Source organism: Grammomys surdaster, unplaced genomic scaffold (genome assembly GCF_004785775.1).
Source record: "Grammomys surdaster isolate TR1022 unplaced genomic scaffold, NIH_TR_1.0 187, whole genome shotgun sequence".
NCBI lineage: Eukaryota > Metazoa > Chordata > Mammalia > Rodentia > Muridae > Grammomys > Grammomys surdaster.
Window position 1 is genome coordinate 3,775,410 of NW_021604632.1, and position 15,767 is coordinate 3,791,176.

General features: G+C 45.8%; 1 protein-coding gene across 1 annotated transcript; it reads right to left on the minus strand.

The window, feature by feature from the left end:
* Positions 1-507: 507 nt before the first annotated feature.
* Positions 508-10,744, minus strand: Gabarapl2 (GABA type A receptor associated protein like 2). Its single transcript, XM_028768742.1, has 4 exons — positions 10,599-10,744; positions 10,225-10,280; positions 8,601-8,773; positions 508-1,098 (listed from the first exon to the last, which is right to left on the minus strand). The coding sequence occupies exons 1-4, from the start codon at positions 10,630-10,632 to the stop codon at positions 1,008-1,010; spliced, it is 354 nt and encodes a 117-aa protein (XP_028624575.1). The 5' UTR covers positions 10,633-10,744; the 3' UTR covers positions 508-1,007.
* Between the last annotated feature and the right edge of the window lie 5,023 nt (positions 10,745-15,767).

The window sequence follows — 15,767 nt, forward strand, 5'->3', positions numbered from 1 at the left end:
TTTACTAACATACACATATATTTTATTTACATATGCAAACAAAAAGTATGTATACATGGTGCTAGAGAGATAGCTCTGCATTTAAGAGCACAGGCTGCTTTTCCAGAGGACCTGGGTTCAATTCCCAGCACCCACATGCAGCTCACAACTTGTCTGTAACTCCAAATCCAGATCAATCATACCCATACAGACACATGCAGGCAAAACGACAATAAATCTTTTTAAAGTATATATATTCATACTTACAATTTTGCTACTAAAATGCTGAAAAGAAGCTCATACAATTTTCCATAAGCAGAAGAGACTTTGCAGTATATGCCTTTCTACAGTCCTGAAATCTGAACCTATGACTATATTAACCACTGAAAAACCAATCCCCTTTTGATACCAGCCACCCCTTCCCATCCTAGACTAAGCTGCTGCACCCTGCAAGCCCTTCTCCCAGCCTGACAAGCAGGAGCCATTCCTGACTCATGAAGGTGAATGACGGACATGGTCACACCGGAATGCCTTTAGAAGGAGGCTTTATTGTTAATTATTTACCTTAATAGTCTCAGAAAGAAGAACAGATTAGCTCAGTCCAACATGATTTGCAGTTGGCAAAATCTAGTGAAGCAAGTGTTCTGATTGCTAAGGATTTAATTTGGGTGCTTTAATACTTAGCCATCTAACACTTCGGACATAATCCAAACAATGCATCAGCCCTCCTTTCCACTTTTAATACCACACCTACCTCCCTTCATTATGTCTTCATTAAATATGATTCCCAGAGGACAGGTTCCCTGGAGCATATAGCCATGAGGACAGTGCACAAAAAGAAAACTGAAAATAAAACTCTGTATGATAATTTACTAATCTAAGGAAACAAAACCTTCCAATATATTAAGAAATAAATCCAGTTACAAATGCACTAGTAGGTCTGTGGAGGCTCTGGCGGAGTAACTGAGAACAGCCAGTTATTTACAAGATACACAAGCAGGAAGGGTGCACCTAGCCCAGCAAGGGCCTCAGAAGCCAAAAGTGTTCTCTCCGCTGTAGGCAACATACAAGAATCCATCTTCATCTTTTTCCTTCTCGTAAAGCTGTCCCATAGTTAGGCTTGAAAGAGAAAAAAAAAAAAAAAATTGAGAATTGAGTCCAGGTATCAAGAGGAAAAATGAGGCCTGAAGATAAGGAGCTTTGCGGTTGGTGGTTGGGAGATAAAAATAATTCAGGTACCTGCTGTGACCCGCAATCTGCTCTACTGAAAGAAAACAGAGGCATGAAAAACTGAAGATGGGCTGAGGGGTGGCTCAGTGACAGCACTAACCTTGCAGGCCCAGGGCCCTGGGTTGAATTTCTAGCAGCACAGAAAGAGGGCGAGATTACAACACATTAGAATCCAGGTACAGCACATGCCTACAATCCCCACACTCACTCTGAAGCCTGTAAGGAAGCCAACTCCTTGGAGATGGCAGGGATCCTCCCCACACTGTGAAAGAGCCTTGTCACAGGAACATGCTGGTTCTCTTCATCAGAATATTTGTTTGAATATTCATACTCAGACCCAATGTTAAAGATACAGGTGGATCCTTACTATGAGCACTTGGGCCACACTCTGTGAGTCCCCAGAGATCTTCTACAGCAGCCAAAGAGCTCCTGATGCACAACGCAGAGCCCCTACAGCATCTGAGCCCAGTGAAGCTTCACTAGGCCAGGGATGCCCTTCAGTGGGAGAGTGCTTGTTACCCAGCTTGAGTAAAGGCCTAGGTTGGATTTCCATTATTTCAAAAGAATAAAATGTAATAAGACTGCTCAAGTTTCCTAAGGACCTCCAAAAATAGGATTCCTTAAACTAAACACGTGGGTGGAAAACCAGTTTGCCTTATGCTGCAAACAGACTGCAGTAGAGAGCTAAGCTAGTTCTCTGCCAGGAAACTGAGTTGTCTCAATGAGTGTAGTAACACCTACTGCAACTGCAGACAAGCTCTGGCCATGTGACCATAATGAGGAAGTGGCAGGTCAACCAGAACCAGCAGTAACATGCTGACCCAAGAACATGTCCTCCGTGCCACAAGTTGTTTAAATATGGACAGAGCAGGGATGTAGCTCAGTTGGTAGAGTGCTTGCATAGTATACTCACAACATGGGTTCAGACCAGACTCCACCCCAGAACGCCCCAGCCCACCCCACAGTGCATGAAAAAGCCTAAGAATGGTGGCTCAAACCTGTAATCCCAGCACTGACAGAAGGATTGTAAATTCAAGGTCACTCGCAGCTCCATATAAAATTCTAGGCCAGCCTAGCTACATCAGACTTTGTCTCCAAAACAACTAAATATATTGTATACCAAGGACCAATGGGGAGTATAAAGAGGGACTCAGGAACTCTGAAGCAATTATTCCTCCTGCCTTTGCCACTAGTGTTTGATGGAGACAAGGGACATGGCACATTAATCAAGGGAGAGTGTTGCTTTCCTCTTTCACCTCCCGCCCCATTTGCATGCTTAGCGTGAGTGGCTGTGTGGGTAGATTAGTAAGTAATGGTCTGGGGGATGAGTCTGAATAAGAAAAGGTCTGTGGTCTTCTCCAATCACAAGAGCTTTCGATGTGAGGCTTTCTTAATCTGGCATTTGTGAAATAACTCTCTGGATGGGCTGGAGAGATGGCTCAGCAGAGGAAACACCCAGCACCCGTACGGCAGCTCACAACCATAACTCCAGTTCCAGGGAATCTGACACACTTTTATGACCTCCGTGGGCAGCAGACACACACAGTGCACACAAATATACATTTGGGTAAAACTCTCATGCACATAAATTAAAAACTAAAAAACAAAGATGACAAACCTCTCTGAACAGGATTATTTAATTGAAATCCCCACAGGTGAAGGAAACCCTATATGACTACTTCTTAAACAGAAGTCACAGCTTTGCTCAGCAACCAAAATATGGCATCTGAACTGAGATGTGCTAAGTGGAAAAACACAAGATTGATTTCAAAAGAAAGCAAGTTTAGTTACATGTTGAAATGACAACTCGTGTAAACCAGGCTGGCCTTGAACTCTGAGATCCTCTGTCTTTGCCTGTGCTGAGATTAAAGAAGTATACCACCACACCTGGCAATTTCACCTGGTTTTAACTTGTTGAGTATTAAAGAGCTAGTATTTTTAAAACCCACAAGAGGTTTGCATGCCATTTCCATGGACAGTAACAGTGCAGCAGGAAGCTGGTTCCTGAGAACACCTCCTGTGCTGATTTTCAACCTGGGCTGCCTCTGGGATCTCTAGAGAGCCTTATGAGCATCTCCATGAATGACATGAAATCAGAACTTATGAATGACATGAAATAAGACATCTTGTGATGGGACCCAGCCTCCTTTCCCATCTGTGGCCTGGCTGTCCTGGAAATTGAACTGTAAACAGGTCTGGCATTGAACTCAGATCCATCTGCCTCTGCTTCCCAAAGGGCTGGAATTAAAGGTGTGCACCACCACCTAGCTAAAAAACATTTACCACCAGCCTGTACTGCCTCCCAGTGAACATACAGATAGGCCATAACCAATGACCTAACAGGACCCCTCATACACACTAACAAAGTTCCATCAAAAGGTCACTCAAATGAAGCAGAGGGCAGGCATGTTAGTCTAGGACATGTTCTATAAACGTCAGGGCAGATGATCTTCCCTCTCAGAGTCAAGACCTGAGCACCTACACTGAGTTGGCTGTCAGAATGGCCAGGAGACCTAAAGCAGAGGCAGCTTTAACATATCTGCCAGGTAAGATGCCCAGGCCTGCTGGACAGTTAGACCAAGTAAACCACACCACAACCCTAAGGCTTCCTACCTAAGGCACTGGGAAGTGCATGTAGAAGACACCCACAGCCTTCAGGACAATGCACTCTAGTGCTGTAGATGGAGAAAGAATCACACTACAGCTATGGGGCACTGCCACCTAACTCCTGATTCTAATGAATTAAGAAATGGAAAATGCCGATGGTAAATGCAAACCATGGAGCCAGTCTATGGTGAGAGGATGTCAAGTGCTGAGTAAAACAAATCCCAGTTATTCCCCGAAGGCTGCTCCCTGTGCCTCCATTCAGGTCGGTCACACAGATCCAGGTAATGTCATTTTCCAGGGGAGGAACCGACCAATAGTAAAGCCAAGTCTCAGTAAGAACCTGGTGCGGGATTCGCTATGGCATTAGTCCTGTGAACTGGGAAAGGCTGACCTAGGGCTCATGTGAACACCCACCCCCAGTGGAATTGCCTTCAACTCTCAACCAAAGGCAGGCCATGGAGGCACTGAGTCCTAACAGGCTGGAGTGATTGGAGTGATGACCACCTGGCCAGCCAGCTGCCATGCAGCTCCTGCGTTTCGCTGTCTTTCAGCAAGGCAGGACAGTGGGGCGAGGCAGGAGTCAATAACCACCACCACGGTGAACCTTGAAAGGCACTGATTGTGAAGTGAAAAGTTAACAGGACTGAAACCAAAATACACAGAGCTGACTACTGCTTCCTGTCATGTTTCTCTGACAATCTTCTGCCACTCCTAAAACACACCTTTTCTTTTAAAACAACCATTTTTGTGTGTATGTAAAGGTCAGGACAGTCTGTATAATCCACTTCTCACCTTCCACAATGTGAGTTCCAGAGAGCAAAGTCAGGCTGTCAAGCTTGGAAGCAAGCACCTTTACCTGTGAGGTCCCTTCACCAGACCAATAGCCATTTCTGAGAGAAGTATTTACCCAGAAAGGATCACAATTGTTACATTTAAGCACACTTCTCAACAAAAGATGGCCCTAAGACATCTTACCAGCCTTTAAGCCGGGGAAACAACCAACCAACCACCACTTTAAGCAGCACTGGTCCCCCCAAGCCAAGTTGGTAACAAGTTGGAGATATGTATTCAATAACAGAGTCCTGTTTTTTTTTTTGTTGTTTTATTTTGAGACTGAGTCTCTATGTAGCTCTCTGCCAGTTGGGAATACACTATGTAGACCAGACTGGCCTTGAACTCAGAGCTCTGCCTCCCTGTCTCCTGTGCTGGGATTAAAGATGTGCACTACAACAACACTCAGCTTCCTGTCTCCTTTACACTGCTCTAAACAAAGAACAAAGACTAGCAACAAACAGACCTGGTTTTCCCCTCAACTACCATGACTTGGAAACTTGTAGACCCATGTCTTTCTCAGTTCTGTCTAAATAAAGGCATAGTTCCTCTTCTGTGCTGAGCCAGATCCTTGATGTAAGCATGAGGCAGAGAATCCAACTTTCTAAAACTCCATGAAATAGGCAGTTGAGGCAGGGCCTGATGGCACATGCCATTAATTCTAGTACAGGAGGCAGAGACAGGTGGGTCTGAGTTTGAGGCCAGCTTGGTCTACATGTTGAGTTCTAGGACAGTTAAGAGGTATGTAGAGTCTCAAAAACAGAAGAGAAAGAAAGGGCAGCTGAGATCCCACTTTTTAAAAACAAAACAGCAACTCGAAAAACAAAGGAACTAAACCTCTTACAGGCTTGCCTGTGTACATATACAGCATCTATATTTAATACTAAAATACTACCCGGCCCCCTCCATGCTTAGCCTGGCTTAGCTCTACTCGTAACCAATGCACTCGATTCAACCTCAAGCACCACTGCTCCTCTGGGGCCTGTCAATCATGGCGGGAAGGACCAGCGCTCCTGCACGCCTGCATTCCTTCTCTCTGTGCTCATCTCCCCAGCCACTGTGCAAGCTGCAAGCACTGCATGAAGGTTGAAGGAGGCTCCAGGCTTCCCTAAGGAAACTGCCTGACTTTGAGGAGGAGCCGGCAAAGCTGAGTCACCACCAGCTTTAGGAAAGGGACCCTGCCGTACTTTCCTTTGGGCTCCAATGGATGTTGACATTTGCATGGGTCTGAAATGTCACATGCCTCTTTTGTTTATACTCCAATTTGGGTTTGGGATTTGATTTTTGAAGGTCTCACTGCATTCCCCAAGATGGTCTCCTCCTGCCTCAGCCTCCTGAGAGCTGGAACTACAAGTATCTATTACCCCAAAACTGGCTAACAAATATATTGTTTTGTTTTCATTTGTTTTAGTTTTTCCAAGACAGGAATTCTCTGTGTAGCCTTAGCTGTCCTAGAATTCACTCTGTAGACTAGGCTGGCCTTGAACTCAGAGATTCACTCGCCTATGTTTCCCAAGTGCTTGGATTAAAGGCTTGCAGTCAGCACTTCCCTGACTCTCAAACTTTTTCTTTTTGTTTGTTTAAAACAGGGTCTTCCTACATAGCCCTGGCTATTCTGGAATTCACTGCATAGACTAGGCTACCCCAGAACTCATGGAGGAGACTCACCTGCATGCACCACCACAGCCCAGCAACAAATGTTTTTTAATAAAACCCCCAAATAAATACAGATTGGCCTGTAGGCCAAGAAGACAATAACTGAGACCTTAACTACTAAAGGCCTTGGTGTTCTCTGTCCTGAAGAATCAGAATTTGGTTTCTGGGGTTCTGATCACTCAGTCCTAGATCACTTCAGTCAAATGTAACCGGCTTTAAGGTAGACTCAGGAGACTAGAAAGACAAATAGGAGAAATAAAAATGGTCTTGTGTGGTTTTCTACAAAGTACCTAGTGTGAAAATGGCTGAAGCAACTTCTGTTGCTCTGAGAACCACTTCATCCAATCAATTTATACTTCAGGGACAACAGGGAAAAGGTGATGAGATATGTAAGCCACTTCCATCACCAGAAGCTATAGATCCATTAGAGAAATCTTCATTTCTTCAGAAGCTGCTCTATTTTCCTTCTACAAGTGCCAGGGGACGGAGTATGTGACTTAGGAGAACACTTGCCTGGCTAGACAAGGCCCTGAACTGGATCCCCACAGCTGACCACCGTGCCAGAGGACAGGCATCAAGGACACTGTACCAGTGCACTGCTACTAGTTTCCTACTTCCTCTCCAGGTGGGGAAGCAGACTCACCAAGGTACTGTGCAAGGTCTAGAAGCTGCGAAGGATTTACTTCCTTTTACCTCAAGGGGGGCAGAGGGACCCTGTAGATGCCCCAACTTCCTGCTGGTAAAGTGCACAGCTGTCAACACACTACCCAAGAGCCTCTGAATGAGGCTGAGAAGGGCTAATGGATGACAAGACCACCAGAGCTATAGGTGCTAACTGACGGGTAGCATCCAGTTGCTCCGGCTCTCAGTCTTCAGGCTCTGGCCTTTCTCCTGTCTCCTCAGGCCAAGTATTTATTGGCTTTACTGAAGCTTCCGCTATTCTCCTGTACTTCCTCTCTACCAGACACCAGAAATAGGTAATAGACAGATTTACAAAGAAACCGTACCAAGACAATAGCCAGTCGTTCACCTTCAACAGAAATAAGATGTAAAATTTGACTTAGGTCTCTTTTGAAAAAAATTTTTTTTTGAGACAGAGTCACTGTATAGCCCAAGGTATTCTTTAATTCCCAATCCTCTTGCCTTCTCAAACTAAGAGCTTTGTGTGTGTGTGTGTGTGTGTGTGTGAACATGCTCGCACCAGTATTCCACCACACTTGGCATCTTTTGTAGTTATCAATGAATCCTGTTTCTACAAACGAGGCTAGCCCCCAAACCTAGTTTAGGTCCCTAAAATAAGTTGTAACAAGGAATTCACACTGAAGAGACACATGAAGACTGAAATCTGATTCAGGGTTGTAAAATGCCCAATCACTAATGGGAAAGGAGGAACCAAGTTTCAGCCAAGCTAGTCAGGGGAACTCAAGCCAGGCTGTGAGCTACACCAAAAGAGCAGACTGTAATGGCCCTGCCTAAATTCTGACCCCTGGGAGAGGGAAAAGGGACCAGTTTACATGAATTAATAGATGAGACACTCACTGCAGACCTCAGTTCTACCTATGGCTTAAGCCCAAGAAAGTTCTGAAGGATTCTGAGTAATTTGTTTAGGGTATGGAGTTTGCACACGTGTATGTGGAGGTCAGAGGTCAACATCGGGTATCTTAGTCACCTTCTGGGAGGCTAGAATGGGTTCATGTTAAAAGTCCAGCTCTGGGGTCTGGGGAGATAACAGTAGAGCACTCACTGTGGGAGCATGAGGACCTGCTTTAGATCAGTAAGCCCAGGGTTCAGTGAGAGATGCTGTCTCCAAATGTATGCTAGAGGCTTAAAAAAGTAAAAGCTCCAGTCAGCAAGCCCTACAACTGAGTGCTAATGTGAAAGGAACCAACTCCAGATGTTGTCCTCTGACCTCTGCACACAAGCACACACTCATATCAAATAACTCCAGATACTCCTTTAAAAAGGGTGCATACATACATTGTGTGCCCAGCACCTTACCCTAAAGCTACTGATATACAAATTAAGAGTTTCAATCTGAGCTGGGTGTGGTAGCACATGCCTTTAATTCCAGGGAGGCTCATAGCTAACTCCCTGAGTTCAAGGTCAGCCTGGTCTAAAAAGTGAGTTCAAGGACAGCCAGGGCTACAAAGAGAAACTGTCTTGAAAAAACAAAACAAAAAAAGGAAGGAAAGAAGGAAGGAGAAAGGAGTTATAGTTAGAACATCTCTCAAGGTTTGAGTTTTATAGGCAGCAAATGGATTTCTAAGCCAAAGGCCCATCTAGTAAACAACTCTTACCTGGACTGTGGGACTGTCTTGTCCACAAACAGAAAGATGGCCTTCTCGGAGGGAAGCTGGATCCTTTTCCTTATGATCCACATGAACTGAGCCACGGTGATGTCGGATGGCACCAAGTACTTCCTCTTGTCGATGTCAACAATCTGAGAGCCAGAGACTTTTTCCACGATCACCTGGGAAAGTCCAAACAGGTCAGAAGCTCAGGCTGTTCTTCAGCAGAGCCAACGTTAGCCTGGAATCCACACAGGCTGGTGCCTGGTTTCCAGCACTGTGAATAGCTGAGAGGGGAGGGAAGGGGAAGGAGAGCAAACTCCAGCAGGGCTGGATTGCTCTGGCCTCATAGTCTGATGAGCATGGTGTGGACAAGGAAGTGTGTGGGGAACAGCACAGATAAGTAAATCAATATGCCCATAGCTTAAGAAGCCACACTCTGGAGGTCCAGAGCTGACTGCTATTCCTCAACTCTGATCTCAGCATTTGTAAGAGAAACACAGCTATAAAGCTAACTTTTTTCAAGACAGAGTTTCTGTGTGTAGTCCCAGATGTCCTGAAACTCATGCTGTAGACCAAGCTGTCCCCAAACTCAAGAGATCAGCCTGCCTCTGCCACCTAAATGTTGGGACTGAAGGCAAACACCACCCCACTGCACAGGTAGCTTTCTAACATTTTATCTAGATAGAGGAAAGATTGATCTGGCTAGGGTTTCATCTGTAGTCTTTTAACCCACAATCCGAGAATAGATCCACCAGAGTGTTAAAATCCCAAGCAACACTAGAAAGAATGGATGAACTAAGGGCAACATTCTACAATTGCAACCACCCAAGAGCCTGTTTCATTTGGCCTGTTGCTTCTCTCTGAACAGTTAACATTTGTCCTCCTACATTTCTCCTCAAAAGAACTGTTTACAAGCAAAGGGCTACAATAATACTTTATGTCCTTCAAAAATCAATAACGAGCCGGGCAGTGGTGGCACACACCTTTGATCCCAGCACTTGGGAGGCAGAGGCAGGCGGATTTCTGAGTTCGAGGCCAGCCTGGTCTACAGAGTGAGTTCCAGGACAGTCAGGACTACACAGAGAAACCCTGTCTCAAAAAAACAACAACAAAAAAAACAATAACAATATCAGAAACCATCCCCCAACCAGGGCAGCAAGCAGAACTAAAGCAACATTCTTATTGATTAGAGGCAAAACAATAGCATTTCAGATTAGTCAACCAACGATGGCACAATCAGGGTGAAGAGAAGCTAGAAGTTAAAGACTACCCTGAGACTACACTACCATATCCAACCCCAAATGACAGTCTCACTCCACCATCGTTCCCCAAAGTGGCAGTGACCTGTTGCCCTGTCCTAGAACACAGTTCCTTACATAATTGGCGAGGGAGCATAGAGGCTGCAAGCAGCTTGCTGCCCTAGATCGGAAGATTCAGCACTGGTGCCCCTGAACAGCACCAGCCCCTTTTGCCCCACGCTAGGGCCTGCGGAAGCCCAGGCTGTCCGGTCTCCGGCTACACCTTGAGACCTTAACTTCTCAACTGTTGCACGCCCTAGCGCGCCCGCCCGACACCTCTCCAAGAGGGTAAGGGTGACAGCGGGGTAAGGGGGCGGGGAGGCCACACTCACCGGAACCCGGTCGGGGTACTTTGCTCTGATCTTCGCGGACTCCACGCATCTGTGTTCTGGGAAAGAAGTAAACCAGGCTGACAATCGCACCTGCCAGCAAGCCGGCCGGCTCCCCCAACCCCCCCGCTGCCGGAACCCCATCTTCCTGTCCGCCCTTCTCCGCCCGCAACCTGCGTGCGTACGCCCCTCGTCCCAGCCCCCGAGTCCCTTGCCGCAGATCCCCTCAGGAACTCCCAGCAAGATCCGCGGAGGGCGACACGGGTCTGCGGGAGGCGCCAGGCTGCCGGGGCCTTGGCGACCCAGCGGGCCCGTCAGGGCGGCGGGAGTGGGGGAGGGGCCGCGATCTTTAGCCTGACCAGGCCGACCGCGCTTACCCAGCGAGTGGTCCTCCTTAAACATCCACTTCATGGCGGCGGGAAACGACGGAGCCGGCTCTTTGAGCCGCGGACTTCGGCGAAGCGACCACAACAACAACGGAGGCGGCGGCGGCAGCGACGACTACTCGGCAGGCGGGACTTCCGGCTGCCGGAGCCTAGCAACCGCCCGGGGCGGGGCTTCCGGCGTGCCTGGTAAATGCATCAGGGGGCTGCGATTACGTGAGGGGGCGGGGCCTAAGAGGAGACCTAGGAGGTCTCCTGGGAATGGAGACTGACGTTGGTGGCTGCAGAGTCTGTGAAAGACAGTGGCGACTTGAGGAATTAGTGGCTGGAATGGAGTTTCAGGATTGTGCGTGACAGACATGTCATGGCTGGTAGCTTGGAACGCTTATATAGGGCTTTGATAGGGGAAGTCTTGGGTTTTGGGGAGAAAGGAATATTAATTTTTGGCTGGGTGACAAGGCGGGAACTCAGCCTTGAGGGATAACCAGTTCCGAACACTGTGTGGCAATGAGTACTGGTGACCACCTAGAGCCTAGCATAGGAGTTTTCGCACCTCAAATCTGATTTAAACACATCTCATTTCCCTCTACTCGTGAATACATATTTTAAACATTCATAAACATTTATGAACAAGTACCACAGATAGGCATTTAGTCGACGGAATATCCCCGATCACAGAGATTCTTTATTAGAAATTGTCAGAGGCGAAGTGTGACTGTCAGGCAGGGGATATTCCTTGGAGATCTGGTCATGAGACACCCTGGGCGAAGGAGCCGGCAGTGGGAGTGGCTCAGCACTCACTATGAGCTGTGGGTGTCACCTGCCCTAGGCGGAAGCCTTGAGGTTCGCCAAGTCGCAGCCGAGTCATCCGGGAAGTCTGCTCTGGGTCACCATCTGTTTGTGCACTGGTGAACACAGAACATGAATATGCAGTTAATCGGGCACCTGACCACGTGCTTATGATCTGCAGCATCTGTAGAGCCTGTGTTTGAACCTCGTCATCCTTCATTTCCTACAGTTGAAATTCCTGATAGATGATGTGGCCATAGCTTCATTCTGAAAGTATTTTGTTATTTTCAACTGGGGGAGGGGAGAGACTCAGGTCTCAACCAGGTAAAAACACTTGGTGCCAAACCTCCAGATTGAGTTCAATCCCCAGGACCCAAGTGACAGAGGCGAACCTAATTACAAAAGTTATCTTCTGGCCTCAAGGCATGCACTGTGGCAAGCCTCCTTACACATACACACCCAGATGCATGCAAGATAAGAAAATCTTAACAACAACAACAAAAAAAAATTAAAGAACTTTAAAGACTGAGTGAGCAACTAGGTCTTGGTCATTCTGTGAAACAAAAAATCTGCCGGGCAGTGGTGGTGCACACCTTTAATCCCAGCTTGGGAGGCCAGCCTGGCTTACAGAGTGAGTTCCAGGACAGCCAGGGCTACACAGAGAAACGCTGTCTCGAAAAACAAAAACAAACAAACGAAAAAACAAAAAAAAGAAATGAAAAATCCTTTGAGTGTTATGTGTTATGCTACAGACACAACAGGGTGCTGTTCTGGAAACTGGGAGAAATCACAACACCCATGCTATATCAGAGTTTGCATTATCTTGGAAAAAGACCAGAAAAGTTTCAAAAAGTCAAACAGTGGATGGGATGAGGACAGCATGAAGCACTGGTGGGGTGGAGGGTTACTATACAAATTGTCATACACCAGGAACACAGAGGACCCGGTGTGGCTAGGACTAAGTAAACAAGGAGGAGTACAGGGAGAGACAGATCAGAAAGATCTGGAACAAACTGGTGTTTTGAATTCTGTGCTGAAAACTTGTGAGTTTTACCATCATTTGATAAGAAGTGGGGCTTTTAAAAAGATCCTGTAATACATTCAACCTTTTTGTATTTTTCAAGATAGGGCTTCTCTATTTAGTCCTTGCCGTCCAGGAAATCACTCTGCAGAGCAAAGTGACCTAGAACTCAGAGATCTGCCTACCTCTGCCTCCTGAGCACAGGAACTAAGGGTCTTTGCGACCATGCCCAGCACGTTAGGCATTTTTTTTTTTTTTTGAATGATTACGTTAACCTAGGAGTGTAATTCAGTGTTGGAGCCCATAAAGGCCTGGATTTAATCCACAATGTAAAAAAGAGAGACAGACAGGAAAGAAATCATCGGGCTGGAGATTTAGCTCAGCTCGTAGAGGACTTCATGCCTGAATCCTTGGGTTCAATCCCTAGAAACACATAAACCAGACTGGTAGTTTATGCCTGAGATCTCTTTTTGTTTTATTTTGTTTTGTTTCTTGAGATAGGGTTTCTCTGTATAACAGCCCTGGCAGTCCTGGAACTCCCCTTGTAGACCAATCTGGCCTTGGACTCAGAAATCACCTGCCTCTGCCTAGGGTTAAAGGTGTGCACCTCTTTGCCCTCCCTGTTCACCTGCAAAGCCAATACACAGGAGGTGGAGGCAGGAGAGGTAGAAATTCAAGGTTATCCGCCAGTACACATTGGGTTGGAAACCACTCTGTTTCAAATATATCTCTCAGGGGCTGGTGAGATGACTCAGGTAACAATATTTGCTGCCAAGACTAAGGACCTGAGTTTTTGCCCCTGGGACCCTTGTAATGAAAGAAAAGAATTGAAGCAGACAGTGATGCAGCTAACTTTTAACTCCTGCTCTCAGGAGGCTGAAGCAGGCAGATCCTATTTCTCTTGAGTTTGAGGACACCCTGGTCTACGAAATGACTTCCAGGACAGTCAGGGCTACACAGACAAACCTCAGCTTGAAAACAAAAACAGGGCTTAAGGGGCTGAAGTTTATCTCAATAGTGCATTTTATCTCAATAGTGCATTTTATCTCAATAGTGCATTTTTATCTCAATAGTGCATTTTATCTCAATAGTGCATTTTATCTCAATAGTGCATTTTTTATCTCAATAGTGCATTTTATCTCAATTTTGCATATTTATATTTATGCAAAATTCTTAGTTCGAATCTTCAGTACTGCAGAAAGGGAGTGAGGGAGAAATTAAACTTAAAAACGCTTGCTTCTCTTTTCAAAGCTGGTCTCTATTGTGGAGAGTTTTGGGGGCCCCTTGACAAGAATTTGACATTGGGCCAGGACAAGGAAGTAGGCTTCAGGCAGGAGTTTAACATAAGGCCAGGACAGAGAAGTAAGCTCAGGCTGGAATCTGATTTGGGGCTAGAACAAAGAAGTAAGCTTTAAGCAAGAATCTGACTTTGGTCTAGGAAAGGGAAGAAGACTGAGATATCTTTGTCATCTTGATTAACCCTTAGAAACAAGAGGGGTGGGGTGGCTGGAGAGATGGTTCAGCCATTAAAAGCACTGATTGCTCTTCTAGAGGTCTGGAGTTCAGTTCCCAGCAACCACATGGTGGCTCACAATCATCTGCAATGGAATCTGATGCCCTCTTCTGATGTGTCTAAGACAGTAACAGTGTATTCACATACATAAATAAATAATTCTTTTTTTTTTTTTTTTGGTTTTTCGAGACAGGGTTTCTCTGTGTAGCCCTGGCTGTCCTGGAAGTCACTCTGTAGACCAGGCTAGCCTTGAACTCTCGAACTCAGAAATCCGCCTGCCTCCCAAGTGCTGGGATTAAAGGCATGCACCACCACCGCCCGGCTAATAAATAATTCTTTAAAAAAGAAAGAAACAAGCTGGGCGGTGGTGTCATATGCCTTTAATCCCAGCACTTGGGAGGCAGAGGCAGGCGAATTTCTGAATTCGAGGCCAGCCTGGTCTATAGAGTGAGTTGCAGGACAGCCAGAGACACACAGAGAGACCCTGTCTCGAAAAAAAAAAAAAAAAGAAAAAGGAAAAAAAGATAATTAGAAGCACTGTAGCATGACCCGAGCCAATTCTGGGCCTGAGGCAGGTTTATTTTTTCCCAATCTGCTTTTATATCATTTTAAATATATGCAAGTATTAAGGTCAGTTCTAGGTTAAGGAACAAGCAAGACAATAAACACAAATAGTTAAGGAACAAGCAAACAAGCAAGGTAATAAAGTCCCGAGATCACTCTTTCTTTCCTTCTTTCTTTCTTTCTTTCTTTCTTTCTTTCTTTCTTTCTTTCTTTCTTTCTTTCTTTCTTCCTTTCTTTTTGGTTTTTGGAGACAGGGTCTCTCTGTGTAGCCCTGGCTATCCTGGAACTCACTCTGTAGACCAGGCTGGCCTCGAACTCAGAAATCCGCCTGCCTCTGCCTCCCAAGGGCTGGGATTAAAGGCATGCGCCACCACTGTCCAGCGAAATGTCTTTTTTTTTTTTTAAAGATTTATTTATTCATTTAATGTCTGAGTACACTGTAGCTGTCTTCAGACACACCAGAAGAGGACATCAGATCCCATTTCAGATGGTTGTAAGCCACCATGTGGTTGCTGGGAATTGAACTCAGGACCTCTGGAAGAACAGTCAGTGCTCTAAACCACTGTCCCATGTCTCTAGCTCAGGAAATGTCTTTTGAGGCAAAAGACATTTCCTGAGACAGGAGAACACAATGAAGATCAGGCTGGTCTAGGACTCACAGAAATCTACCTGCCTCTCTCTCCCCAGTGCTGGGAATAAAGGTGTACACCACCACAGCCAGCTAAGGCTGAACCATTTTGTACTTCGAAATTCTTAACCTTCAACTCCCTCTGTCTCATTGGTGACTTAGCTACATCGTATGTTTCCTTCTGTTGATTCTTAGGGGGCAAGCATTCTCTTACTCACGGATCAACCGCTCCAAGGAATTTACATGACATCCAGCCATTCCAAAATGGTTATTCTAATGCAGTTTTTATTTTTTATTTATTTATTTTTTTTGTTTTGTTTTTGTTTTTCAAGACAAGGTTTCTCTGTGTAGTCCTGGTTGTCCTGGAACTCACGTTGTAGACCAGGCTGGCCTCAAACTCAGAAATCCGCCTGCCTCTGCCTCCCAAGTGCTGGGATTAAAGGCGTGCGCCACCACCGCCTGGCTTATTTTTTTTAATTTAAAAATACATTTTTATATTTTCTATTATTATTATTTGGGTTTTTTTTTTTTTTGAGACAAGGTTTTTCTTTGTAACCTTGGCTGTCCTAGAAATCACTCTGTAAACCAGACTAGCCTGGAACTCAGAGGTCTGGCTGCCGCTGTCTCCTGAACACTGGGATCAAAGCT